Source organism: Vipera ursinii (genome assembly GCF_947247035.1).
Source record: "Vipera ursinii genome assembly, chromosome: 9".
In the NCBI taxonomy this organism is placed as follows: domain Eukaryota; kingdom Metazoa; phylum Chordata; class Lepidosauria; order Squamata; family Viperidae; genus Vipera; species Vipera ursinii.
The window spans coordinates 22,604,239-22,629,891 of NC_139523.1; the positions used below are offsets into that span (position 1 = coordinate 22,604,239).

The window sequence follows — 25,653 nt, forward strand, 5'->3', positions numbered from 1 at the left end:
TTACTGGGAACAGCTTCCATCCTGCAATGATGATGATATTTCTCTTGCTTTGCATGTACTCTGAAAGCTGCCACACTGCCACACAAAATTCCTTCTGTGTCTAATCACACAAATTAAAGCATTCAAAGCTGCTTAGCATGGACATCTGCAGACGGGGGTTAAGATCCTCACTTTTTTGGACACCCTCCCCCCGCTTCCCGGGTATCCCTACCAAATTACAGTACTGGGCTAATGCCCGGCCCAGGTTTATCCCTGATCTAGTTCAGGATAAATGCAGATCTTTCCTTACCAGGTTGTGTGTAAAACAAGCCACTGCATGAAGCCACAATATGGTTTTATTGGTTTGGAAATTGCATGTTACATAAATACAGCCATTTACCAATGCGGGTTTTCGGTTGAGCGTTTGTGCGAACCCGTCCAGTTCGTGGTGTCTGAATTTACTGCCGATACAGGTCATCCTCGACTTACAACAATTCATTTAGTGACCGTTCAAAGTTACAACGGCACTGAAAAAAAGGGACTTGTGACAATTCTCATACTTACGACCATCGAGGCATCCCTGCGGTCGCCTGATTTACATTTTGGATGCTGGACACCTGGTTCGTATTTATGACAGTTGCCGTGTCCTGGGGAGGGTCACGTGATCCCCTTTTGCGACCTTCTGACCAGCCAAGTCAATGGGGGAGGAGCTAGACTCACTTAACAACCAGGTTACTAATTTAACCACGGCAGCGATTTTACTTAAACGTGGCAAGAAAAGTCGCAAAATGAGGCAAAGCTCGCCAAACCAATGTCTCACTTAATAACATCAATTCTCAGCTCAATTGTGGTCGTAAGCCAAGGACTAGCTGTACTACTAAGATTAGGGGAGAAAGGCAAAATTGATCTTGGCAGACCCTTCCCTTCTCTTGTGGGGCCTGGGGGGGAAAGTTAGAACTAAGGAGAAATTTCCTGACTGCGAGAACTATTAATCAGCGGAACAGCTTGCCACCAGAAGTTGTGGATGCTCCAACAACGGAGGTTTTTAAAAAGAGACTGAACACTTGTCTGAGATGGTATAGGGTTTCCTGCCTGAGCAGGGGGTTGGACTAGAAGACCTCCAAGGTCCCTTTTGTTATCCTATTCTAAAAAACAACAAAGTCCACTTGCCTCCTGAAAAAGCACCTTCGGGACAGCCATGAGCTGGATAACTGAAAATCCTCCATACCATTCTTTTAGCGACTGTTAAGTTACAAAGGCACTGGAAAAAAAGCAACTTACACCTAGTCCTCACACTTATGACATTCGCAGCATCCCCAGGGTCAGCGGATCAAAATTTGGGCACTTGGCAACTGACGTGTGTTTATAATGGTTGCAGCATCCCGGGGTGGGGGGTGGGCGGTGGGGGGGTCACGTGATCACCATTTTGCGGCTTTCACAACCCAGCTTCCGACAAGCAAAGTCGATGGGGGAAACCGGATTCGCTGAACAACCGCAGTGATTGGCTTAACGAAAGAAGGTTATAAAATGGGGCGTAACTCGCCCGGACGACTTGCTTTAGCAATGGAAATTGTGGCCGTAAAGTTGAGGACGACCCGTAGTATTTCTTTCCACAGCTGGAGTAGCCCAATCCAGCCCGCCTTTTCGTGGTTATCCCAGCGCTGTATGAGCCCCAAAGAGCCCCCCCACTCCTTTTCCTCCTCCCCCCTCCAATTTCTCTGGGAAACCGGTATGGGGAGGGGGACGTGGGGCCGGCAGAACCACAAGATAGGAAGAAGAGTCGTTCACCCCATCCAGTTTTGGGGGTTTTTCAAAGAGCGAGGTCCGAACATTGTCCAAACGGCCGCATCGACGTGCCGCCAGACAGAGTCTAAAGCAGAGTTTATCCACTTTGGGGGACGTCTTCCCTTCCCCACAAGGTCCAAAAGCAGTAAATCGGGCATCGTCCAGCGACCCAAGAACTCCCCCAAAGTTTGGGCATCTGGAGAACATCCCCCTGGATCTTCCAAACTAGACAAATTCCGGACACTGTTCCAAAGTCAACACGGCAGCCCTTCAGCGGCTTTATCCTTTTTTTTTTTTTTTACAATTCCTGAACCCTGATCAAATTTTAATTGAGTTCTTTCTTTTCTGCTGTCTTGCAGGAAGTTGCTTCCTTGCACTTCTCTTTAGCAAAGAGATGGTTTCTTCTTCCCGGCCTGTTCTTGGTGGTACATCCGTGTCTCTCTTCTTCTTCCTCCTCCTCCTCCTCCTCTTCCTCTCTCTCCTGAGAAAGTCCTCTCCACCACCGAAGCCAAATAATAATAATATAAAAAGAATCCTCACCTCCCCCCCAAAAAACATAAATTTACCAAACAATAACAACAACAACAATAATAATAATAATAATATACGGTAAGTTGTTTGTGTTTTTTTAAAAAAAAAAGAGAGAGAGAGAGAAAGAAAAATGCCTTTTTTGGGAAGACAAAAATAAACAGATGAAAGAAAAAAGGCAGGAGGTTTTAGAAGAGGGGAAAAACGAAGCCGGCGTCCTCGCAGTCCTGACTCCTTCCCCAGAGGGATCTTTCAGACGTTCCAACCTGACCCGAACGGCAATCCCAAGTCCGCAACCCATCCTATTTCTCAGCTGCACCGGCAGGATTTGACAATCATGTTGGAAAGTTGTTCTACTTTGGCTTGTCGCCCGACGTAGTAAATGATGCCCAACGGTTCCAGCTCATCGGGGACACAACAGGGTGCAGCTGAGGCCGAGGGATTGTGCAGGTTGTAGAGAGCGAGGACCTATGCGGAGGAGACAAAAACAGCCTGCTTAGAGATCCAAGGTTTCATAGCAAGGCCACACACCTGGAGTATGGCATCCAGTTTTGGTCACCACATGACAAAAAAAGGTGTTGAGACTTTGGAAAAAGTACGAAGAAGAGCAAAGAGAGAAGCAGGCTGGAACTAAGGAGAAATTTCCTGACAGAACAATTAATCAGTGGAACGGGTTGCCTTCAGAAGTTGTGGGTGCTCCAACACTGGATGTTTTTAAGGAGAGACTGGACAGTCACTTCTATTCTATTCTATTCTATTATTCTATTCTATTCTATTCTATTCTATTCTATTCTATTCTATTCTATTCTATTCTATTCTATTCTATTCTATTCTATTCTATTCTATTCTATTCTATTCTATTTTCTATTCTATTCTATTTCTATTTCTAATTCTATTCTATTCCTCCACTCCATTATTCTATTCTATTCTATTCTATTCTATTCTATTCTATTCTATTCTATTCTATTCTATTCTATCTATTCTATTCTATTCTATTCTATTCTATTCTATTCTATTCTATTCTATTCTATTCTATTCTATTCTATTCTATTCTATTCCACCACTACATTATTCTATTCTATTCTATTCCATTCCATTCCATTCCATTCCATTCCATTCCATTCTATTCCATTCTATTCTATTCTATTCTATTCTATTCTATTTTCTATTCTATTCTATTCCTCCACTCCATTATTCTATTCTATGCTATGCTATGCTATGCTATGCTATGCTATGCTATGCTATGCTATGCTATGCTATATTCTACCCTTCAGATGATTGAATATCTTTCCCAAGTGTGCAAAATTTTTAATTGGAAAGTCTGTTTTATTCTCCTATTGTTTTTTCCCTACTCTAGTAACCAATTGTTGTGTTCCTGTCTTTTATTGTACTCTTTTTATGGTTAAAAGCTGGTCAAACACCATAATAAAGAGATGGGATTGGATTGGATTGGATAGCCATCCAAACGAAGCCTTCATCACAGGTCTGGGCCACCCACCTCTTTCTTCCCTACCATCTTGAACCTAACCGGCCATCAATCTTGGCTGGTCAAATGCCAGTCCCTTGTGCAACGTTTAGCTAATGCCTTCTCCGGAGGGAGGTGCCAGCCTGCAAACCAACCGCAGGGTGGCTCGGTGCCCTGTTTTTTCATCCAAAGCCAGGAAATTAATTATCCTTCCTCCTTTATCAAAACAACCCAAGCAGAAAACCAGGGGTGTCCACAGAGCATGGCCATTAAACTCCTAAAAAGCCAACAAGGGCTTAACCGTTCCATAACTTGCAAATATAGTTTGAAGTTTAAAAATGTTGGGCCTGCTTCACAAGGGATGGGGAATTAACATTCTTGCAATATCACTATGGCAGTAAGATTTCTAGTTAAAAGGTAGAATTACTGATTACAGAAGAATGGATTGTAATTTTTAATTTCGAGGATATGGTAAAGATCTTAGTGTACCTGAAAGACTATTTGCAACAGAGAGATACTACGGAGCAAATATGGGACTAAAAAGTATTTTTTTGCATTTGAATAATTATTGATATGATATATATACGTTTGGAGTTTATCTATATGAGTTAAAGTGTGATAGTTTAAATAGTTTAGGATTGTTTGCATAAGTTAGATTATGATTGTTTGTATTTTATACCCTGTACTCAGCTCTGGGAAGTTGGGGGGGGGGGAAGGGAGGGAGGGGTTGGGGAGGGTTGGGGAGTGGGAAGAGGGTGGGAGGGGAGGGGGTTGGGAGGGGTTTTGTTTTGCTAAAGATAAAATGTATTGTAAAACTTTTCAATAAAAAAAAACATTCTTGCAATATCAATATTCAGCTAAGGGGGAGATAATATATGTATATAGGTAGTCCTCGACTTACGACCACAATCGAGCCCAAAATTTCTGTTGTTAAGTGAGACATTTGTTAAGTGAGCTTTACAATCTTTCTTGCCATAAAGTTGTTAAATGAATCGTTGCAGTTGTTAAGTTAGTGACATGGTTGTTAAGTGAATCTGGATTCCCCCATTGACTTTGCTGGTCAGAAGGTCGTCAAAAGGGATCACATAATCCCGGGACACTGCGACCGTCTATAAATACGAGTCAGTTGCCAAGCGTCTGAATTTTGATCAGGTGACCTCGGGGGATACTGAAACGGTCGTAAGGGTGAAAAACGGTCATAAGGTACTTTTTGGGGGGCCCTTGTAACTTTGAATGGTTACTAAATGAACTGTTGTGAGTTAAGGACTACGTGTCTCTTTTTTAAAAAATACACATTTTTAATATGTGGTTTATTTTTTGTTTTTGTAATAAAAAAATAATTCCCTTTTTTTGGAGTTTTGTATAAAAAAAGTTGAAAAGCAAAAAAAAAAATAGTATAAAAAAACCCCAATAAGTGTGTTGATGGCACCATCTTGACTTTTTTGACCACCCTGGCCAGAGGGCAAACGCTTTCCCTTACCTTGCTGTACTGAGTGTCCGAACTCCAGAGATAGGGACAAGGCCCCATGCAGAAATTGGCATAGTAGCCTTTGGGTTCGTAGATCCACTTCCATTTTAAATCTTTTCGGAAATCGATGTAGAAACGGCGTACGCAGCAATTCTTTGCTTCCGGTGATCTAGGAAAAAGGAGCCATAAAAATGCCCTTAAGTCCTTTTGCTCTGAATTTTGGAACCTCCAATTTTATGAATGGAATGGAGCGGAAATAATGTAATGTAATGTAATATAATATATAATATAATAATATAATATAATATAATATAATATAATATAATATAATATAATATAATATAATATAATATAATATAATATAATATAATATAATATAATATAATATAATAAATATAATATAATATAATATAATATAATATAATATAATATAATATAATATAATATAATATAATATAATATAATATTATATTATATAATATAATATAATATAATATAATATTATATAATATAATATAATAATATAATAATATAATAATACAATATAATATAATATTATATAGTATAGTATATAATATATATAATATAATTAATATAATTAATATAATTAATATAATATAATATAATATAATAATATAATATAATATAATATAATATAATATAATATAATATAATATAATATAATAATATAATATAATACAATATAATATGATATAATATGATATATTATAATAATAATATAATATAACATAACATAACGGAACAGAATACTTTGTGTGATTAGGCCCACAAGGAATTTGGTGCAGAAGTTCTCAGTGTACATGCAAAACAACAGAATAATAATCATCATAATAAAGATATCAATAAGAGAAGGTAGTAGAAAAGATGAGAAAGGTAATAGTAATACAGCCATACTACATGGGTAAATAGACATAAGACAGTATTTTGAGAATTAGGTGTTCAGCAGAGTGATGGCACAAGGGGGAAGGATGTCTCTGTATCATATATTTATTTGATTGATTGATTGATTGATCGATCAACTTGATCAATCAATCAAGTTTTAAAACAGCTGATGGCGGGAAGCACCCAGCCTAGCAGGGATCAAGCACAAAGTTAGCCTGGAGTCTCTGCTCAAGCGGAAAAGGGCTAGGAAGACTCTCCCAAAGTTCCTTGGAGGCTGATCTATTCGGTGACTGCCAGTCTGGGGAGATTCCTGTATGAGAGGCAGAACGCAATGAAGTAGTTAGCTCAGACTCTGCCTGTCTGGGTCTGGCTGGTCACCCCTGACAGCGACTTACTGACTGCTGCAGAACTCTGCATCCGGAGCAGCCCGTTTTCTCCGCTTGTGACTTGAGGAATCAGCTCGTTCTGGAGTGGTGGACATGATCAGCAGGTACGGCCGCTGCTTTGTGTCCAGACTTAATGGGCCCTGGTCCCCTCTTCTGACTGTGATGCCTGCAAAAGGAAAGTGGAGTCACTGATTGGCATTCTCCGCAAAGTGACACGGGAGGCTCCATTGAATTGGGAATCTGTTGCGACTTCCTCAAAACTCAGCTGGAAAACTGCTCTAAATTTTAACGAGGATGCATCAGGAGGGAAGGAAGGATCCAAATTACAGGTAGTCCTCGACTTTCAACAGAATAGAATAGAATAGAATAGAATAGAATAGAATAGAATAGAATAGAATAGAATAGAATAGAATAGAATAGAATAGAATAGAAATACAGAATAGAATAGAAATACAGAATAGAATAGAATAGAATAGAATAGAATAGAATAGAATAGAATAGAATAGAATAGAATAGAATAGAGCAGAGCAGAGCAGAGCAGAGCAGAATAGAATAGAATAGTTGAAAGGGGCCTTGGAGGTCATCTAATCCAACCCCCTGCTCAGACAAATGGCTGCCCAGTCTTGTCTTAAAACCTTCCAGTGTTGGAGTATTCACCACTTCTGGTGGCAGGTTGTTCCACTGGTTAATTATTCTAACTGTCAGGAAGTTTCTCCTTCTGGGGAGGTCTGCTGTAATTTTGAACAGCCACTAAGCTATCGGTCAAAATTTAAGGTCTACTTGTAATATAGTACAGTGTTTCTCAATCTTGACAGCTTCAAGACTGGCTGGGGAATTCTGGGAGTTGAAGTCCACCCGTCTTGAAGTTGCCAAGTTTGAGAAAGAAAGAGAAGGGAGGGAAGGGAAGGGAGGTAGCTTCCCATATTCAGAAGTGACTCCTGCATCATTTTGACCATCCTTTGACCAAACCTTTCCTCTTAACTCATTACTCATACATTCTGAGCATCCGAGCACATGATGCAACCTTGGCAGACAAATCAAAGAACCTTAACTGTCTTTCCCTCACCCCCTTCTCCTCCCCCCCCCCCGATCGCCACCCTGGGAGCCGAAGGTCAGTAATTCCTTGCAAAAAAAAATCTGACCAAGGCTTTTGTAAGCCGGACGTCACCCAAGAGAGAGCCTATTGCCTCCCTGTGTGACTCAACATGCACAACCTCAGCCACGAACGATGGAGGGGGAGTGGCCGGCAACTCCGGCGGAAACGTTGAGACTGAAACGGGAAGGAGAGATTGGCGTGCTCACCCAGAGGTGCCTCTGCTCTAATTTGGGAGGAAGTTTAGGGAGAAATGACTGTGCTAGGTGTGTTTTGGCTGCCAAATACTCAAGAAGGGTGTATGCCTGGCAAGCAGGACCCCTACAGTGGACTCTGCACATGGCCCCATCCTGATGGCCAGTGTCCCCTGCAGACTTTCAGTCACCATGACACAAAAAAGATGTTGAGACTCTAGAAAGAGTGCAGAGAAGAGCACCAAAGATGATTAGAGGACTGGAGGCTAAAACATATGCGACGGACGGTCACGGAAATTGAGTATGTCTAGTCCAGGGTAGGCAACCTTGGCCCTTTTATGACTCGTGGACTTCAACTCCCAGAATTCCTGAGCCAGCGTGGGGGAAACTATGGCCCCCTCATGACTCGTGGACTTCAACTCCCAGAATTCCTGAGCCAGCATGGCTCAGCTTGGAAACCTCTCCCTTTCCCCTCAGCATGGCTGGCTCGGGAATTCTGGGAGTTGAAGTCCATGAGTCATAAAAGAGCCAAGGTTGCCTACCCTTGGCCTAGTCTAACAAAGAGATGGGCTAGGGGTGACACCATAGCAGTCTTCCAATATTTGAGGGGCCATCCCAAAGATGCTTTTCCAAAGGCAGATGGCTATGGAGATTCCCAGTCATCCAGGTCGTGGTTGTCCCTAAGGTGGCCACTGGCCTTTTTCCGTTTTTCTTTGAAGACGTTTCACTTCTCACCCAAGAAGCTTCTTCAGCTCTGACTGCATGGTGGGGAGTGAAAGAGCTGAGGAAGCTTCTTGAATGAGAAGCGAAACGTCTTCAAAGAAAAACAAAAAAAAGGCCAGTTGCCTCCTGAAAAGGCACCTTTGGAATTCCAGCTGTATTATTCTGAGGAGGAGGGGAGGGGCGAAGGAGGGGGAGAAGCAGGAAAGGTTTTCTTGCCTGAGCAGAGGGCTGGACTAGATGACCTCTTCAGCTCTGACTGGATGGTGGGGAATGAAAGGGTTTATACATTCCTTGCAGACAGCTTGCTCCTTTGCTCTCTTTGCTTTTGCTGTCTGCGAGGAGTATAAATCCTTCCGTTCCCCCACCATCCAGTCAGAGCGGAAGAAGCTTCTTGGAATGAGAAGCGAAAGGTGTTCAGAGAAAAACAAGCCAGTCCAGTTACCTCCTAAAAAAGCACCTTGGGGATTTCAAAAGGCAACTGGACTTCCTTAGTCCTTTTTTTCTTGAAAACGTTTCACTTCTCAACCAAGAAGCTTCTTCAGTTCTGAACTGAACTTTGGAAAAGCAACTCCGGGATAACTGTGACCCAGATGGTTGAGAAGCTCCACAGACATTTGAGGGGCTGTCACAGAGAAGAGGAGGGTCAACCCATATATAAATAAAATTATCATTTATTATTATTATTATTATTATTATTATTATTATTATTATTATTATTATTATTATTATTATTATTATTATTATTATTATTATTATCCAAAGCACCAGAAGGCAGGACAAGAAGTGAGGGGTGAAAACTAATCAAGGAGAGAACTAAGGAGAAACTTCCCTGGCAGTTAGAACAATTAACCAGTGGAACAGCCTGCCTCCAGAAGTTGTGAATGCTCCAACACTGGAAGTTTTTAAGAAGGGACTGGACCAGCTGAAATGGTATAGGGTCTCCTGCCTTAGAAGGGGGTTGGACTAGATGACCTCCAAGGTCCCTTCCAACTCCGTTATACTGTTACTTTCTTTTAGCTGACATAACTCAGCCAGTGGGGCAAGCTGGGCTGGTGTGCGTGTGGATGTTAGTGTGCACAATTTTCAGCAATCCCGTAGAGTCTCAGCAGGGTGTATCTCATGGATGTATGTGTGTGTGAGACACACACATACACACACAGACAGACACACACACACAGAGAGACAAACACAACTGGGTCCCTGGGCTTGGCACAGCTGGCATACACATTACCCTCTGCCAGCCCCACACCTTCACCCCCAAATCTCTGGACGAAAGAAAGAGCGGCAGGCCTCAGAAGAAGGAAGCCTGGCTCGGCCAGATTCCCAGAAGGAAATCTGACTGTGTGACTTGCAGTTGTCACTTCTTGAGTGTGAGGTTGTGCAGGCAGCAGAGATGTGCGAAAGGGGGGCACTGGGGGAGCAGGAGGGGGAGACAAATGAGGCCTCTAGTCAGGACCTGGGTCTCGACTCCCCCATTAAGGTGACAGCCAAAGATTTATCTTCTGAATGCTGGGGTTTTCGTTTCGTTTTTTTTTCTCTTCAATTCCCTGCAAATTATCCTTAGCCTGGACGGGGCTTGCAAAGGTGTGATGCTGCTCTGTGAACACAGTGTGTGCATTGATGCATCCCACGCTGACCCCGTAAGCTTCTGTTTACAAAGCAGAAGTCATCGGACAGGCTAAGAAGCTGGCTTGGCTTGGCAAGGTTTAGTTCTGCCTGCCGGGCAGCCCTGACTCACGTGGCGGGGCCCACCCTAGCTTAGCTCCACGGAGAGGCTTCCCGGCTGCAGGAATGTTGTAAAGATAAAATCAAAAGGGAAAAAAACACAAAAAACCAAGCCCTAAGCCACCCAGCGTCACCTTGCAGGGCCGACGGGCGGCATAAAAATTTAATGCTAAGCACATTTGATTTGTGCTTAGATTGTAAGCCGCTCTGAGTCTTCGGAGAAGGGCGGGATATAAATGGGATTAAAAAAAATTTAATGTAAAAAAGAAAGAAAGATAATACAATGAAACGAATCTTTGCAAGGATCGTGGCAGGCACGAACTGCGATGAAGAGCAGAAGGCTCGTCCCCCAGCCTATTATGGGCAGTCCTCGGCTTACGACCGCTAAGTGGTGGTGGTGGGGGGTTGTTAAGTAAGCCAGGTCTGATTTCACAACCTTCTTTTATTGGGGTTTTATGAGACTCAGATGGTTGTTAAGCAAATCTGTTGGTAAATGGCAAACATGTGACTCAAGTGCCTGAATTTTGATCCCCTGAGAGCAGGGATGTTTCGACGGTCATAAATGTGAAGACTGGGTATAAGCCAGTGTTTTCAACGCTGTTGTAACTTCAAAGAAGCCACTAAGGGAATAGTCATAAGGCGAGGACTACTGGCGTCTCCCCAGAGATTCTAGCCCACGATGGTGTATGGGGGCCACAACCATGATTTAGATAACTTAATAAACAATGGGGTCAAATGACAACTTGGCCAGGTGCAGACACCCCCCCCCCAACCCAGACCCCCTCCCCTTTGCCCAGCACTTACCTTCGATTTTTATTGTTAGATCATTTCGTTTCCCATCACAGGAACAATGAGTGCTAAGTCGAAATCTTCCCAGCTCGTCTGAAATACATACATTAGGATTAGGTGTGTGTGTGTGTGTGTGTGTGTGTGTGTGTGTGTGTGTGTGTGAGGATTGGAGTTCTCCCTAAAGCCAGCACGCTGTTTCAGAGAAGCCCCCTGGCCCAAAAGCAGAATCGAAGTGTGCTTAAAGCAAAAGGCTTTTTGCCCATTTCAGGGGAAGTTCTTATCAGATGCCTCCTTCCAGCTTTGGAGTAGGTTGGCATATACCATTCCCCCCAAGGTTATTTAAATTTGGCAATTTTAAGATGGGTGGACTTCAAACTCCCAGAATTCCCCCAGCCAGCATGCTTTCTTAGTAGAATAGAGCTGGAAGGGACCTTGGAGGTCTTCTAGTCCAGCCCCCCGCCTCCACTTAAGCAGAAGAACCTATATCATCTCAGACAAGTAACCATCTAGCCTCTTCTTGAAAATCTCCCAGAATTCCCCAGCCATCATACTTTGAGATGCATGGACTGCAACTCCCACCATTCCCAGCCAGCATGCTTTAAGATGGGTGGACTGCAACTCCCATCATTCCCAGCCAGCATGCTTTAAGATGGGTGGACTGCAACTCCCATCATTCCCAGCCATCATACTTTGAGATGCGTGGACTGCAACTCCCACCATTCCCAGCCAGCATGCTTTAAGATGGGTGGACTGCAACTCCCATCATTCCCAGCCATCATACTTTGAGATGCGTGGACTGCAACTCCCACCATTCCCAGCCAGCATGCTTTAAGATAGGTGGACTGCAACTCCCACCCTTCCCAGCCGGCGTGCTTTAAGATGGGTGGACTGCAATTCCCACCATTCCCAGCCAGCGTGCTTTAAGATGGGTGGACTGCAACTCCCAGAATTCCCCAGCCAGCCATTCTGGGAATTGGAGTCCACTCATCTTAAAGCGGCCAAGCTGAGAAACACAGCCCAAACAGAATTCCCCAGCCATCATACTTTGAGATGCATGGACTGCAACTCCCACCATTCCCAGCCGGTGTGCTTTAAGATGGGTGGACTTCAACTCCCACCCTTCCCAGCCGGTGTGCTTTAAGATGGGTGGACTGCAACTCCCACCATTCCCAGCCAGCATGCTTTAAGATGGGTGGACTTCAACTCCCAGAATTCCTCAGAACTCACCAGAATTCTGGGAATTGAAGTCCACCCACCTCAAAGCTGCTACGTTTGAGCCGCCCTGCCTTATCTGCAAACCGGCTTCTGAAAACTGAAGTCTACCCTTCGGTTGGCACAAAGGGGCGCGAGTCCCCAGGGCCACCCCAGTCACGCAGCCTCCTTCCACCCTACCTCTGCTTGCGAGCCACAACCGGAGGACGTTGGTGACGTCGAAGGAGAGCCATTCTTTTTCGCTCTTCAGCTTCACCGACAGCCCTTGCAGGTAGTACCAAGTGGAGTCGTTCCCCGAGTGGGCTTTTTGCTAAGGAGAGACGGACAAGACAAGAGGCATAAGAAGGAGCAGCCTCTGTGCACCTTTACCCAGCCGGACAAAATACGCTGCCTGGTTTCTCCTCCAGCTTTTGAGCTTTCGGTTTTGAAAGAAAAAGGTTCTAGTCCTCAAAAACATTTCGGTGCTATTTTTCTGCTCTTGGGGCAGAACCAAGAGGCAAAGTTTCCTCCCCCCGCCCCACCAAAAAAAAAGTGGCCCCTTTGGCAGTGTCATTTAACCTCGCCACAAAAAGAGAAACGGGCAGTCAGTTGTGCAAGTGAGGCTGCGATAACATTTCATACTAAAAGAAATTTAGAGACGGTTCGTTTTTCCTTTCCCTTTCCGTTAACAGCAGGAGCGTCCAACCGTGGCAACTTTAAGGCCTGTGGAATTCTGGGAGTTGAAGTCCACCAATCTTAAAGCTACCAATCAGAGAGAATCAGAGAGATCTCCTTTCAGTTCTGTCGTCACGTAAACGAATGGTTTACATCAAAGACTGCCTGTATCTTCTGGGAACGGTGAAGGAGGAGCTGTCTTCACCCTCTTTCTCCCACACAAACTATCTTAGCTTGGCTGTCTCTGGAAGGCAGCCCCTCCCTTCTGGGAATCCAGACTACATTCCACCCCATCTTACCTGGTAAAGCTCCATTCGCTGCTCTTGTCCGTTCCCAGAGGCGTGCATCCTCAGCTCTGCACGGTACAGCAGGTTGGGGTCACTAAGGACCTGTCGGATTGGAACAATTTCGAATCCAAAGTAGACATTTTGGTCATCCTTCTTGTACTGATCGCCGTAGCTTGCTGAGACAGGAGAGAGGAAGCATTGCAGGAGATTAGCTGAAGTTCTTCCAACCTTGGCCACTTTGAGATGAATGGACTGCAGGATCCAGAATTCCCCAGCCAGCATGGGAATTCTGGGAGTTGAAGCCCGCCCATTTGGAAGCAGGCTAGTGGTGGAATTCCTGGGTTCACTCATTATAAGTTTCATTACTGTTTTAGAGCGGGGGCTGGTCTCCAAACTTGGTAACTTTTAAGGCTTGTGGATTTGAACATGACGGCTGAGGAATTCTGGGAGTTGAAGTCCACAAGTCATCAAGTTTGGACACCCCTCGGTCTTCAGAGATTGGTAGGACTACATCTTCCAGCATTCTCAGCCAGGAGGGAAAGGAGCAACCAGACTGGGGGATTCTGGGAGTTGAAGTCCATACATGTTAAAAGTGACTAAGGTGGAAAAATTCTGTCTCAGCCTCACAATAATGCAGCCAGGAGCTTATCCCGAGAAAAAGGCCATCATGATCCAATTCACACAAGCTTTTAAACCAGGGGTCTTCAAACTTGGCCGCCTTAAGACTTGTGGACTTCAACTTCCAGAATTCTGGCTGAGGAATTTTGGGAGTTGAAGTCCACAAGTCTTAAAGCAGCCAAGTTTGGAGACCCCTGTTAACAAAGCACAATGGCTCTGTTCATATCACAAGCAACATTCAAACGAGAACTATTGTCTGGCCTGAGGTGATGGTCTTGCCGAGTTTATTTATTAACCACATTTAAATTACAGGTAGTTCCCCCACTTATGACCACAATCGAGTCCAACATTTCTGTTGCTAAGTGAGGCAGTTTTGCCTCATTTTATGACCTTTCTTGCCACAGTTGTTAAGTGAACCACTGCAGCTGTTTAATGAGTAACACAATCGTTAAGCCAATCTGGCTTTCTCGTTGATTTTGCTCATCCGAAGGTTGCAAAAGGGGGTCACGTGACTCCGGGACACTGCAACCGTCATAACTGTGAGTCAGTTGCCCTGAATTTGTGACCGTGGGGATGCTGCGACGTTTATAAGTGTGAAAAGCAGTCATAAGTCGCATTTTTTTCACTGTAACTTCAAATGGTTACTCAGGAAGATTCATCACCTCCGGCTCCCTTTGAAGGCAACTCAGCAGAATCAGCAAATCAATCCGCAGGTTTTGTATTCAAGATCTAAGCCCAGCTCTATGGGTCAGGCCCAGCTGTATGACCTCTGGAGGTCAGTTGTTTTCGGAAGTCTAGCTCATCCCGCCATCCATCCAGGCAAATCGGCCGATTTCCAGAAGACGCACACCAACCTCAGCCCAACCTCGGGTTTTTTTGCCCGGACGACTACTTCGTCACAGCATCTATTTTGGCTACAGGAAGAGACTATTTTTAAAGTTTCTCTTCCTCGTGAGATCAAAGGAGCTTTGACTTTGGTCAAACAGACAGAGATCACGGGTTTGTTTGTTGTTGTTTTTTTTCCAGTTTCTCTCCAAGTCTCCAACCACAGCATTAAGGACCGTTCGGGGTTTTTTTTGTTTTTTCAAAAATATGCACCGTCTTCCGTTGCAAACAAACAGGACACAGCAATTTGGAGAAAACAAAGAGAGAATCCAGGGCGAGGAAATTGGAAGGAAGAAAGGAAGAAAAACTTCGGAGGAGGAAAAACAAAATATCTTGTATTTCTAATAAAAGAGAAGAGAGCAAGTAAACGAGAGAGAGAGAGAGAGAGAGAGAGAGAAGATAAAGAGAAAAGAAAAAAGAAGATAGAAAGAAGAGAAAGAAGAAGAAAGAAAAGAAGGAAAGAAAGAATGAATATAAAGAAAAAAGAAAGGGAAAAGGAAAAAAGAAAGAAGAGAAAAAAAGAAGATAGAGAAAAAGAAAGAAAATAAAGAAAAAGCAAAAAAGAAGGAAAGAAGAAAGAAGAGAAAGCATGAAAGAAGGATAAGAAGGAAGAAAAAGAAAGAAAGAATAGAAGGAAGGAAGGAAGAAGATAAAGAAAAAAGAAAGAGAAAAGGAAAAAAGAAAGAAGATAGAAAGAGGATAGAGAAAAAGAAAGGAAAAGGAAGAAAGAAGAAAAAGCATGAAAGAAGAAGGAAGGAAGGGAGAGAGAGAGAGAGAGAAAGAAAGAAAGAAAGAAAGAAAGAAAGAAAGAAAGAAAGAAAGAAAGAAAGAAAGAAAGAAAGAAAGAATCAATCCCCAGGTTGCCAACTGACCTAAGGAGATTGGCTTTCTCTGCTCTTCTGCCCTCCCTCTGCAGAAAGCAGCCAATGTAAACTTGCAGAACTGTGAACTTATCCAACCAGCCCAGGAAGAACTGGTGAAAAACAGAATCGCATTTTTCCAGAGAGCGTCCTTCAAGCTCCCATGAAATCATATAGTGTTTTCCCTTCCAGATGTTGGGAGTCTGACTCAGTCGTGGGGTCATCTCTGAAGTTGCCAATTTATTTTTTTTTCCCCCTCGCCCAGCCTCAGCGGCCTCGGTTGCAAATAGCTGCTCTGTCCCTGCGTCCCTTAAAACCGGGGTGCCCAAACCTGGCAACTTTAAGACTTGCGGACTTCAACTCCCAGAATTCCTCAGCCAGCTGTGCTGGCTGAGGAATTCTGGGAGTTGAAGTCTGCAAGTCTTAAAAGTTGCCAAGTTTGGGCACCCCTCCTCGAAGGACAGAAGCCCTGGGGGGGAGGGGGGGAAGAGAAGCAGGAAAGTTGCCTTCCCCTCTCCTCAGCATCCCAGCCGCCACCACTAGGAACCACTTCCCTATCGGTGGCATGACAGGAGAAACTGGCCCCCGGGTTTCCCACTTCCCCTCTTCGAGTTTGGATGTGGTCATCCTTTTTTCATTGTTTCCAGATGACATGGCCGCGGGGAGGAGAGTGACCGCAATTTCTTGGGGAGGGGGGGCAGGGGGGGGAAAAAGGAATTTTACAGCTGATGTTTTACAGCTGCAAAAAGAAAGATAAGGCCTGCGGCCTTATCAGCCGGAGGAAATTCCCAAACTATTTTGGGACTTTCCGACATGACAAATAAATAAAGAAATAAAACAAAGGAGGAACCGGTTTGGCCCTACTCGCTCCCCTAAATTAGAAGTCGAACTCGATCCCCTGCTGACCTCAGTTTTCCTTGCTGCGAAATGGGATCGGGTCCAGAAAAGGGTTTCTAAAAAGAAGGCCTTGCATTTAGTCTTAAAACATGCTGGCTAGGGAATTCTGGGAGTTAACATCCAACCAATTTAAAGAATGAGCTCTGGGGAATTCTGGGAGTTGAAGTCCACCTATCCTCAAGTTGCCAAGCCTTTTTTTTAAAAAAGCCCTCCCTTTTGGAGTACAAATCCTCTTCTTACTTCACTGTAAACCTCACTGGGGACGCAGGTATGAACCACCGGTACCGTGGCAGATATGATTCATTGTAGGCCTATTGCTTTTTCTGATCTAGCCCTGGATCTTCACTTCAGGGGGTTAGACTAGAAGACCTCCAAGGTCCCTTCCAACTCCTATTCTCCAAAGCACCTGAAGGCAGGACAAGAAGCAACGGATGGAAACTCATCAAGGAGAGAAGCAACCCAGAACTAAGGAGAAATTTCCTGACAGTCAGAACAATTATTCAGTGGAACAACCTGCCTCCGGAAGCTGTGGACACTGGAGGTTTTCAAGAAAAGATGGGGCATCCATTTGTCAGAAATGGCATGGGCTTTCCTGCCTGAGCAGGGGGTTGGACTAGAAGATCTCCAAGGCCCCTTCCAACTCTGTTATTCTATTCTGTTCTGTTCTGTTCTGATTTACCCCACAGAAATGACACCATTGGCTGAGCCTCTGGATCTGGCAAGTCTCCCCACGGCTTTGGGGTTGCTGTGGGAGGAGACAAAACAGCCGGATGGGGCTTCTGGGGGGAGAAGAACCTGAAGCCACAAGGGGAAGTTGGTTTAGGGACCAGGCGGGGGTCCTTATCCCCGGGAAGGGGCACAAGACATCCGTCTTTGGAGCATCAGCTTATCACCAGCCCAAAGGCTTTGCTAAGTCATGCTACCGGATGTGTCAGCTCTCCCCACAACGTGCGCTCCCCAACACATACACACACACACACACGTGGGGCTAGAGTCTTTGAATCTCGCCTCTTGTGTGACTTCTCTCGTTCTCCCCTGGGTGACAGTAAAACCACAGAAGCCACTCGGGGGTTGTCTGTGGAATAGCACTCTGCACGCGCACCCAGGCGCCCTTGCTACTTTTCATGGCAGGGCTTCGGGCTTTCTGCAATGGATGGGATGAATTGGTGATGCTGGGCAGTGCCACTTTGGTAGGCTGGGCGGGCTGGCATGATGTGAAAATGGCTACAATTTCATTGCACTTGACCAAATAACAGAGCTGGAAGGGACCTTGGAGGTCATCTAGTCCAACCCCCATCTCAGGCAGAAAACCCTATGCCATTTTAAGCAAGTGCTTGTCCAGTCTCTTCTTGAAAACCTCCAGCGATGGAGCAACCACATCTTCTGGAGGCAGGTAGTTCCACTGGCTAATCATTCCAACTGTCAGGAAGTTTCTCCCATCCGTTGCTTCTTATCCTGCCTTCTCTTTGGAGAATAGGTTGACACACATACCTCTCAAAGATTGGATATGACTGCTGTCATATCAGCTGTCATAAAGTGCCAGATTGAGGCCTTCAAATTTTAGAATCTTAATTTCTTTTTTTTTTTTTTACCTTCCGCCTCTTCTGTCTTTTTGCAGGATTGGGAAGAAAAATTTGCACGAGGAGCTCGGGAAAAATTTACGGGAGGGGGGAACGGGCCCTCATGCACAATCAGCAGGATATGATGATTAAAGCCAGTGAACTAGGGTGGCTAAATTGATGGAGCCTCCAGGGGCAGAAGCAGTCTACCTCAGGCGACCAGCAAGCAATCCAAGAGAAACACACCCTCCAAGTGAGCATAAATGCCATTTGGCAACAGAACCAGACCATCTATTGCTAAGTGGGCTTGGCTCAGTTTATACAGGTAGTCCTCGACTTACGATCCACTATGAGCCCCAAATTTATGTTGCTAAGCGAGACAGTGGTTAAGTCAATTTTGCCTCATATTATCGCCTTTCTTGGCCCACTTGCTAAGCGAATCACCGCGGTTGTTCAGCTAGTCACACGGCTGTTAAGCGAATTTGGCTTCCCCGTGGACTTTGCTTGTTCAGAAGGTCGCAAAAGGGGATGATCACGTGACCCCGAGTCAGTTGCCAAACGTCTGAATTTTGATCAATTTGAGGATGCTGTAATAGTCACAAGTGTGAAAAAGGATCATCAGTCGTCGTTTTTTTTTTCAGGGCTGCTGAAACTTTGGCCGCTAAATGAACCGTTGTAAATCAAGGACCACCTGCATTCAGGAGTCGAGCGATGGAAGTGAAGTGGATCGCACAAACAGCAAAAAAGAAAAAATGGTCCATTTCTCTCTCTCTCTCTCTCTCTCTCTTTTGGCACAGCCCACAGAAACCCATCCAGGCCAAACCCCCTTTTGGGAGAATTAAGCCCTACAGCACAACACACACCTACGGAAAAGTCTTCTTGTGCTTACACAAACCTTTTCCCGGATTCCCGGGCTGGCTGGCACGTGCCGGGAGGGGGGGAGAAGGGGGAACGATAGAGAATCCATCTTACCTTCTAGGAGACCACAAGAACTACCCAGGTTGCCTCCCACGCCCGGAGGGCTCCTGGATTTGTTCAGGCGACACGCCAGCCACACCCAGCAGGTAATTACACCTTGAACCAAGACGGAGTTGGCTGCAATCTGGGTGGGATCTGCGTCTTTTCGGCAGACTCTTGTCCCCCCCCTCTCCTCCCCTCCCCTTCTCTCCTCTGTCTGTCATCTCCTCCCTGCTCAGTTCCCAGAAGTCCGGATGCTAATTTTGCAGCCTGTGGGAAGTTTTATAGCCCAATATGTCATTCTTTATACCCATCTTCCATCTTCCTTTTAAAACATCAACAGAATCCACAACGGACGGAGAATCCGTGTCTCCGGCGCATGACCGGCAGTCAAGCTGAAACTCAGCCAATTGACTAAACTTGGCCAGTTATCCAGACCTAATCCACATATCAAAGGATAAGGTCTGCAGATGCAGACGGGTTAGTTCAGTTAGGTCTCCCAGAGGAACTGCATGTTCACAACGACAGACATACGCAGAAAGCAGACCAACACACAGCCCTCAAGGGTCACCCTAGAATCGGCACGTAAGACGCTTCCAAGCCAGGACAAGCTCCCCCTGTAAAACTCTGCGGGCTGTGCCCCATTTTTCTGCAGCTGCCCCAAAAGGCAGTCGCTTTTGCTTTTAGGAAGGAAACATTTCTTCTTTCTTCACAAGTCTCTGGATTGCATTTGTAGTTTCTTCTTGCACAGGTTGGAAGCCCCAAGCCGGAGGAATGACGTGCCCAACAGGGTGGCCACAAAACACGGCTTGTGAAGGTTGGCGACAGTAAACCTGGTGGCCAACTTCTTCCTTGCCCTAGCTTGCTGGGCTCCTGTGTTTTGTTTTTTTTTTAGCTTCAGGCCCTGATAGAGGATCCTGGTTAATTCTGGCTCTCCAGAGCTGCTAAGGAGCCCCAGAATTTGAAAATAGAAGGCGCCAGCTTTGGCCTGGCTGTGCCAAGCGCTCCTCTGCATGTGTAAATCTGGAATGTTACCAGGTTTCCTGCTTGAAAAGGAGGGTTGGACTAGAAGACCTCCAACTTTTATTCTGTAATTTAGTTCGGCTTTTGGTCTGGGTAGTTCTTGGCTTATAAGCACTCATTTAGTGACTGTTTGAAGTTACAACGGCACTGACAAAAGCGATTCGTGACCAATTTTTCACACTTAACGACCGTTGCAGCATCCCCCTGGTCAGGTCATCAAAATTCAGACGCTTGGCAACTGACTCACATTTATGACGGTCGCAGCGGCCCGGGGTCAAGTGACCTTCCGACAAGCCAAGCCAATGGGGGAAGCCGGGCTCTCTTAACAACCGTGTGACTAACAACTGCAGGGATCCACTTACTGACCCTGGGAAGAAAGGACATAAAATGGCGCCAAAGTCCCTTAGCGTCTGTCTTGCTTGGGCTCGACGGTGGCCGTAAGCCGAGGACTTACCTGTACAAGGGCCAAACGTTCTCACCACCGCCGGATGCGGGACCTCAAGCCTGCCCAACCAACTTCGGTTTGCACCCGCCACTGCTCCTCCCCGCCGGCAAAGCTGAGCTTGCGAAAACAGCCAGAGAAAAACACATCCGCTTCATTGCTCCCGGCCCCTGCTTTGGTTCAGTAAAAGAGTTTCTACAAATGTAACATTGGGGGGGGGGAATTATACCAAAAGAAGCCAAGAATTAAGGGAGAAGCATCAAGAGCTCATCCCCCCCACCCCCACCCTTTTCTGAAAATAAATTTGGGGGGGGGAAACACTTCCTCCTAAAACCGCTGATTGGGCTTGCAGAAGTGAAACCGAGGCCCACTTTATTTTATTTTATTTTTTCCCCCTTTGGAGAAAAGCGCCCGGGATTTCATCGCCGCCCCCTGCAGAAGCCAGCGAGATACGTTTTCCTCGGCCGGCGCTTGCCTCTTTCCTCTACACAGGACCCCCTTTCTGAAAGTCAGCGTCAGGCGGCCAAGCTGGGTTCCGACGGGAGCCCAGTTAAGTTGCCGGAAGCCGTCTCGGGTCTTTGGGATTTGTCTTTGGGCAGAAATTGGCAGGATGGAGAGGAGCAACTCTGGCGCACTGCAACGCAAAGCCTCCCGAACGTGTTTTGTGTGTGATATTGTGAGGCAGGTACAAAAGGGTAGGATTTGCATTGTGATGTCAGGAGGCAGGTATCCTGGCATCAGCAAGGTCAAACGGGGTCAGAGAACTCCTTGTGTTGTATTGTGTTGTGTTTTTTCTATTCTATTCCATTCCATTGTATTGTACAGAGAGTCTCCAACTTACGGCAGCCGAGCCCAAAATTACTGTTGCTAAGCAAGATGTTTGTTAAGTGTGTGTTGTCACGTTTTACAACCTTTCTGGCCTCGGCTGTTAAGCGAATCACTGCCCTTTGTTAAGTTAGCAACCCGGTTGTTAAGTGAACCTGGCTTCCCCATTGACTTTGCTTGTCAGAAGGTCGTCAAAAGGGGATCCCGTCGCCTCGGGGCACTGCGACCGTCATAAATGTGACCTTGGAGGTAATCTAGTCCAACCCCCTGCTCAGGCTGGAGACCCTTCTCTGCTTCTCCCACCCCCCCCCCGCACTTTCCCTCTCCTCAGAATAATAGAGCTAGAAGGGACCCTGGAGGTCATCTAGTCCAACCCTCTGCTCAGGCAAGAAAACCTTCTCTGCTTCTCCTTCTCCCCCCCCCCCGCTCCTCCTTAAAATAATAGAGATGGAGGGGACCTTGGAGGTCATCTAGTCCAACCCTCTGCTCAGGTAGGAGAATCCTTCTCTGCTTCTCCTCATCCTCCTCCTCCCTCTCCCTACTCAGAAGAACACAGCTGGAATTCCAAAGGTGCTTTTTCAAAGAAAAACAAAGTCCAGTTGCTTCCTATAAAAGCACCTTTGGGACTGAGCATCTCCATAGACAATAGAGCTGGAAGGGCTCTTGGAGGTCATCTAGTCCAACCCCCTGCTCAGGCAGGAGAACCCTTCTCTCCTTCTCCCCCCCACCCCCACCCCTTCCTTCTCCTCAGAATAACAGAGTTGGAAGGGACCTTAGAGGTCTTCTAGTCCAACCCCCTGCTCAAGCAGGAGACCCTAGACCGTTGCAGACAAGTGGCTGTCCAGAAGATGCAGTGACGGTCTATGGCAGAGATGTCCAACCTGTGGACTACAATTCCCAGAATTCCCCAGCCAGCACAAGTCTTCCATTTGCCAAAGTTGGGCACCCCCTGCTCTATGCTGGATGAAAACTCCAGAATTTTAAAAGCCTCTTTTCTGACTCACACGTTTTGAACAGTTTTTCAAAAGGGGCGCCCCCCCCCCAAAAAACCCCCTCCAAATTTCCTTCTAGAGGGCTGATGAAGTCCCCAAACCCTGAGAACCGGAGCTGGTTGAGATCGTTCCTTCTCCTTCATCTCCATCAATGGAGGAAGCATCGTCTTCCTTCCGGATCTGGGTCAGCCTGCAGCCAGCGTCACAAGCCAGCCCGCTCACCGACCAACGAAGGGCCAATCTGTTCTGACTTCTAGTGCCCCGGTGCCCCCCTTCGCCGTGCCTGCCCCCCTCCCCCCTCCCCTGCCTGGACTCACGGTGGTCGATGGAGAGCATCGTGAAACGGTGCACCTCCTTGGCGTAGTATTCTTCGTGGACGGTCTCCTGCGGCTCTTCGGCTGCCATTTCCCGGATAACCTCCAAGGTGCTATTGTAGAGGGCCATCACCTCCTCGGATAGGACCCTGGGCTCCGAGTCTTCCACTTCGGGGGGCTTGGGGAACTTGAGTTTGCTCAGGATCTGACCCCGGATGGCCTCGATCCGCTTCCGTTTCATCAGGTCCATGTCCAGGGTCTTGCAAGTGGAGAAGGCCCAGGTGGAGCAAAGCTGCTGGAGGACCACCAGGAGAAGGAGGAGCCAGCCCGTGGCCTGCTGCGAGACCCCCGGTGGCCCCAAGAAGCCCCGGGGCCTGTTGCCGCTTCTTGACCCCATCGTGACGGTGCTTCCTCTCCTCTTCGGCTGGCAGCTCGCGGCTCAGAGTCCTCTCACTTCCCAGCCGAGGAGCTCTTGAGAGTTTCTTCTCAAAAGATCTTCTCCGTTCTTCTTCTTCGCGCTGCCCAGCAGCCGTCCAGCCGAAGGGCTTGAAAGACCCTCCAAGCGCTCTCCAGTCTGAGCCGGCTCAGCGTTCAGGCAGCCGGTTTCCAGGAGGGGCAGAGACCCACGCTACTGCCTGGCACCAGCGAGGCAGCCCATGCGTCCGGATGCCGCATCTATCCAAACTCACCCCTGGCACCGGATCAGAGGGCTCCCGTGCCCCGCGCTGGGCAGACGCCTGCAGAGTCGTCCGGCTTCGCTTCAGGAAGGGTTGAGGGTGCTTGAGAAGCTGTCACAAGCCAGAGGCCTCGGGACCTCAGCAGAATGAGGGCCACGCTTGGCAGGCAGGCAGGCAGGCAGGCAGGCGGTCCCGGGGAAAGGCGAGCCGCTGGGTCAGGCCTGGCAGATGCCACCACTTCTCCTCCCCTGGAGCCAACTGGCCCGTCCCTGTCTTCCTCTGCGGAAAGGGCTGTAATTTCACCACTCTTGTCGGGACTTGCTGACGGCGAGCTTGGAGGTTTATAAAGCCGTTTTTTGCCTCTCCCCGGCACCGGCTCCACCCAGGAAGTGGAGGGAAAACAGTGCGCTGTATATAACTTGCACTCAGGGAGAGAGTGGTGGACAGTTACTCTGGAAAGAAAGAAAAAGAAAAGAAAGGAAGGAAAGAAAGAGACAGAGAAAGAAAGAAAGAAAGAAAGAAAGAAAGAAAGAAAGAAAGAAAGAAAGAAAGAAAGAAAGAAAGAAAGAAAAAGAAAGCAAGAAAGAAAGAAAGAAAGAAAGAGAAAGAGAATAGAAGGAAGGAATAAAGGAAGAAAAAGAAAGAGAGAAGAGAGAAGAGAGAAGAAAGGAAGGAAGGAGGGAGGGAGGGAGGGAGGGAGGGAAGGAAGGAAGGAAGGAAGGAAGGAAGGAAGGAAGGAAGGAAGGAAGGAAGGAAGGAAGGAAGGAGGTTCTTGCATTTCTTTCTTTCCCATCTACCCTACCTATCTACCTTCTCTTTTTCCTTTCGTCCCCACCGCCTTCCCTTTCTCTCCATCCCTCTCTTTTCTCAAACAAACAAAAGCTGAGAAACAGCGAAATGTATTCACCGCCAGGTAAAACAAGGCCGGGAGGGATGCCTCCTATTCTGGATCAGCAAAGAGGATAAGGAGTCTAGAGGCTAAATCCAAGATGAACAATTGAGAGACCTGGGAATGTCTAGTCTATCAAAGAGAATGACGAGGGGGGACGTGATAGCAGTCTTCCAGTATCTCAGGGGCTGCCCCAAAGAAGAGGGAGTCAAGCTATATTCTCCAAAGCCCCTGAAGGCAGGACAAGAAGCAACGGATGGAAACTAATCAAGGAGAGAAGCAACCTGGAACTAAGGAGAAACTTCCTGACAGTTAGAACAATTAACCAGGGGAGCTTCAGAAGTTGCCTCCAGAAGTTGTGGGTGCTCCATCACTGGAGGCTTTTCAGAAGAGATTGGACAGGCATCTGACAATGTATAGGGGCTGGGCTAGAAGGCCTCCAAGGTCCCTCCCAACTCTTGTTATTCCGCATTCTTTATTTGCAGACTCCCCTCTCCCCTTTAAATAAGGCACCCCAAAGTCATTCCTTAATTGGGGAAAGTGGCAGAGCCTCTTCCCCTGGGCTGTGCCATGGAAGCTGAGAACGAGGTGGGCACAGGTAGGTTATAGCATGAATGGACATTGGAGCCACGTAGCCATCAGATAGGAGATTTATGTGGATCGTGGCACGTGGCCGCCCTCCTTTCCAGGCCAGGGTGGAATAGAGCTAAGCAAGTAAGCGACGCCACTTGCAAAAAACCAAGACCCTCTTTACAAATCACGATATGGGTGGGGGGGAAAAAAACACACCTCCATCCATTTTCTGTTCACACCAAGTTTCCTGGCTACGCTCCCGGTCCACGGTTCAGTTTCACAACTTCTCCGTCACCAGATATTTAAAGCCTCGTCTTTCTCAGAGGCCTTAAGTTCACCGGACAGTCAATTTCATTCCCCACCCCCACCCCTCCGTTTCACGTATCCTGATATAAGATGGTTCGCCACATGCCAAGCGAGAGGGCAATTCCAGCCGTAGCCAAGGGAGCTATTTCGGAGCAGCTGCATTGGGGGGGGGGAAAGGGGGCTTTGGGGTTGAGTTACACCCCCAACTGCATTCAAACCAGGTTACATGTGGCGAAATCCAATTTTGGGCTGCAGATTCAGGAGGTTGTTATAGGGTAACTAGCTAAGGAAAGAGACTGGACAACCATTTGTCTGAAAGGGGGTAGGATAGGGTTTCCTGCCTGAATGGGGTTGGACTAGAAGACCTCCAAGGTCCCTTCCAACTTTGACATTCTATTCTATTCTATTCTATTCTATTCTATTCTGTTCTATTCTATTCATTCTATTCTATTCCATTCTATTCTATTCTATTCTATTCTATTCATTCTATTCTATTCTTCAATCCATTATTCTATTCTATTCTATTCTATTCTATTCATTCTATTCTATTCTATTCTATTCTATTCTATTCTATTCATTCTATTCTATTCCATTCTATTCTATTCTATTCATTCTATTCTATTCCATTCTATTCCATTCTATTCT

The 25,653-nt window shown here is 46.3% G+C and overlaps 1 protein-coding gene across 1 annotated transcript; it reads right to left on the minus strand.

Annotated features, from left to right (window-relative positions):
* Positions 1-317: 317 nt before the first annotated feature.
* TGFB1 (transforming growth factor beta 1) lies at positions 318-23,915 on the minus strand. The gene is made up of 7 exons (XM_083369124.1): positions 22,567-23,915; positions 13,204-13,367; positions 12,431-12,560; positions 11,054-11,131; positions 6,524-6,680; positions 5,238-5,394; positions 318-2,760 (listed from the first exon to the last, which is right to left on the minus strand). The coding sequence occupies exons 1-7, from the start codon at positions 22,958-22,960 to the stop codon at positions 2,602-2,604; spliced, it is 1,239 nt and encodes a 412-aa protein (XP_083225250.1). The 5' UTR covers positions 22,961-23,915; the 3' UTR covers positions 318-2,601.
* Positions 23,916-25,653: the final 1,738 nt, after the last annotated feature.

Coding starts and splice junctions, on each gene's coding strand:
- TGFB1 (XM_083369124.1), bottom strand. CDS start 22,960: ATGGGGTCAAGAAGCGGCAACAGGCCCCGGGGCTTCTTGGGGCCACCG. Junction 13,368..22,566: donor GATGCTCTCCATCGACCACC/GTGAGTCCAGGC, acceptor CTCCTGTCTCAG/CAAGCTACGGCGATCAGTAC. Junction 12,561..13,203: donor AGCGAATGGAGCTTTACCAG/GTAAGATGGGGT, acceptor GTCTCTCCTTAG/CAAAAAGCCCACTCGGGGAA.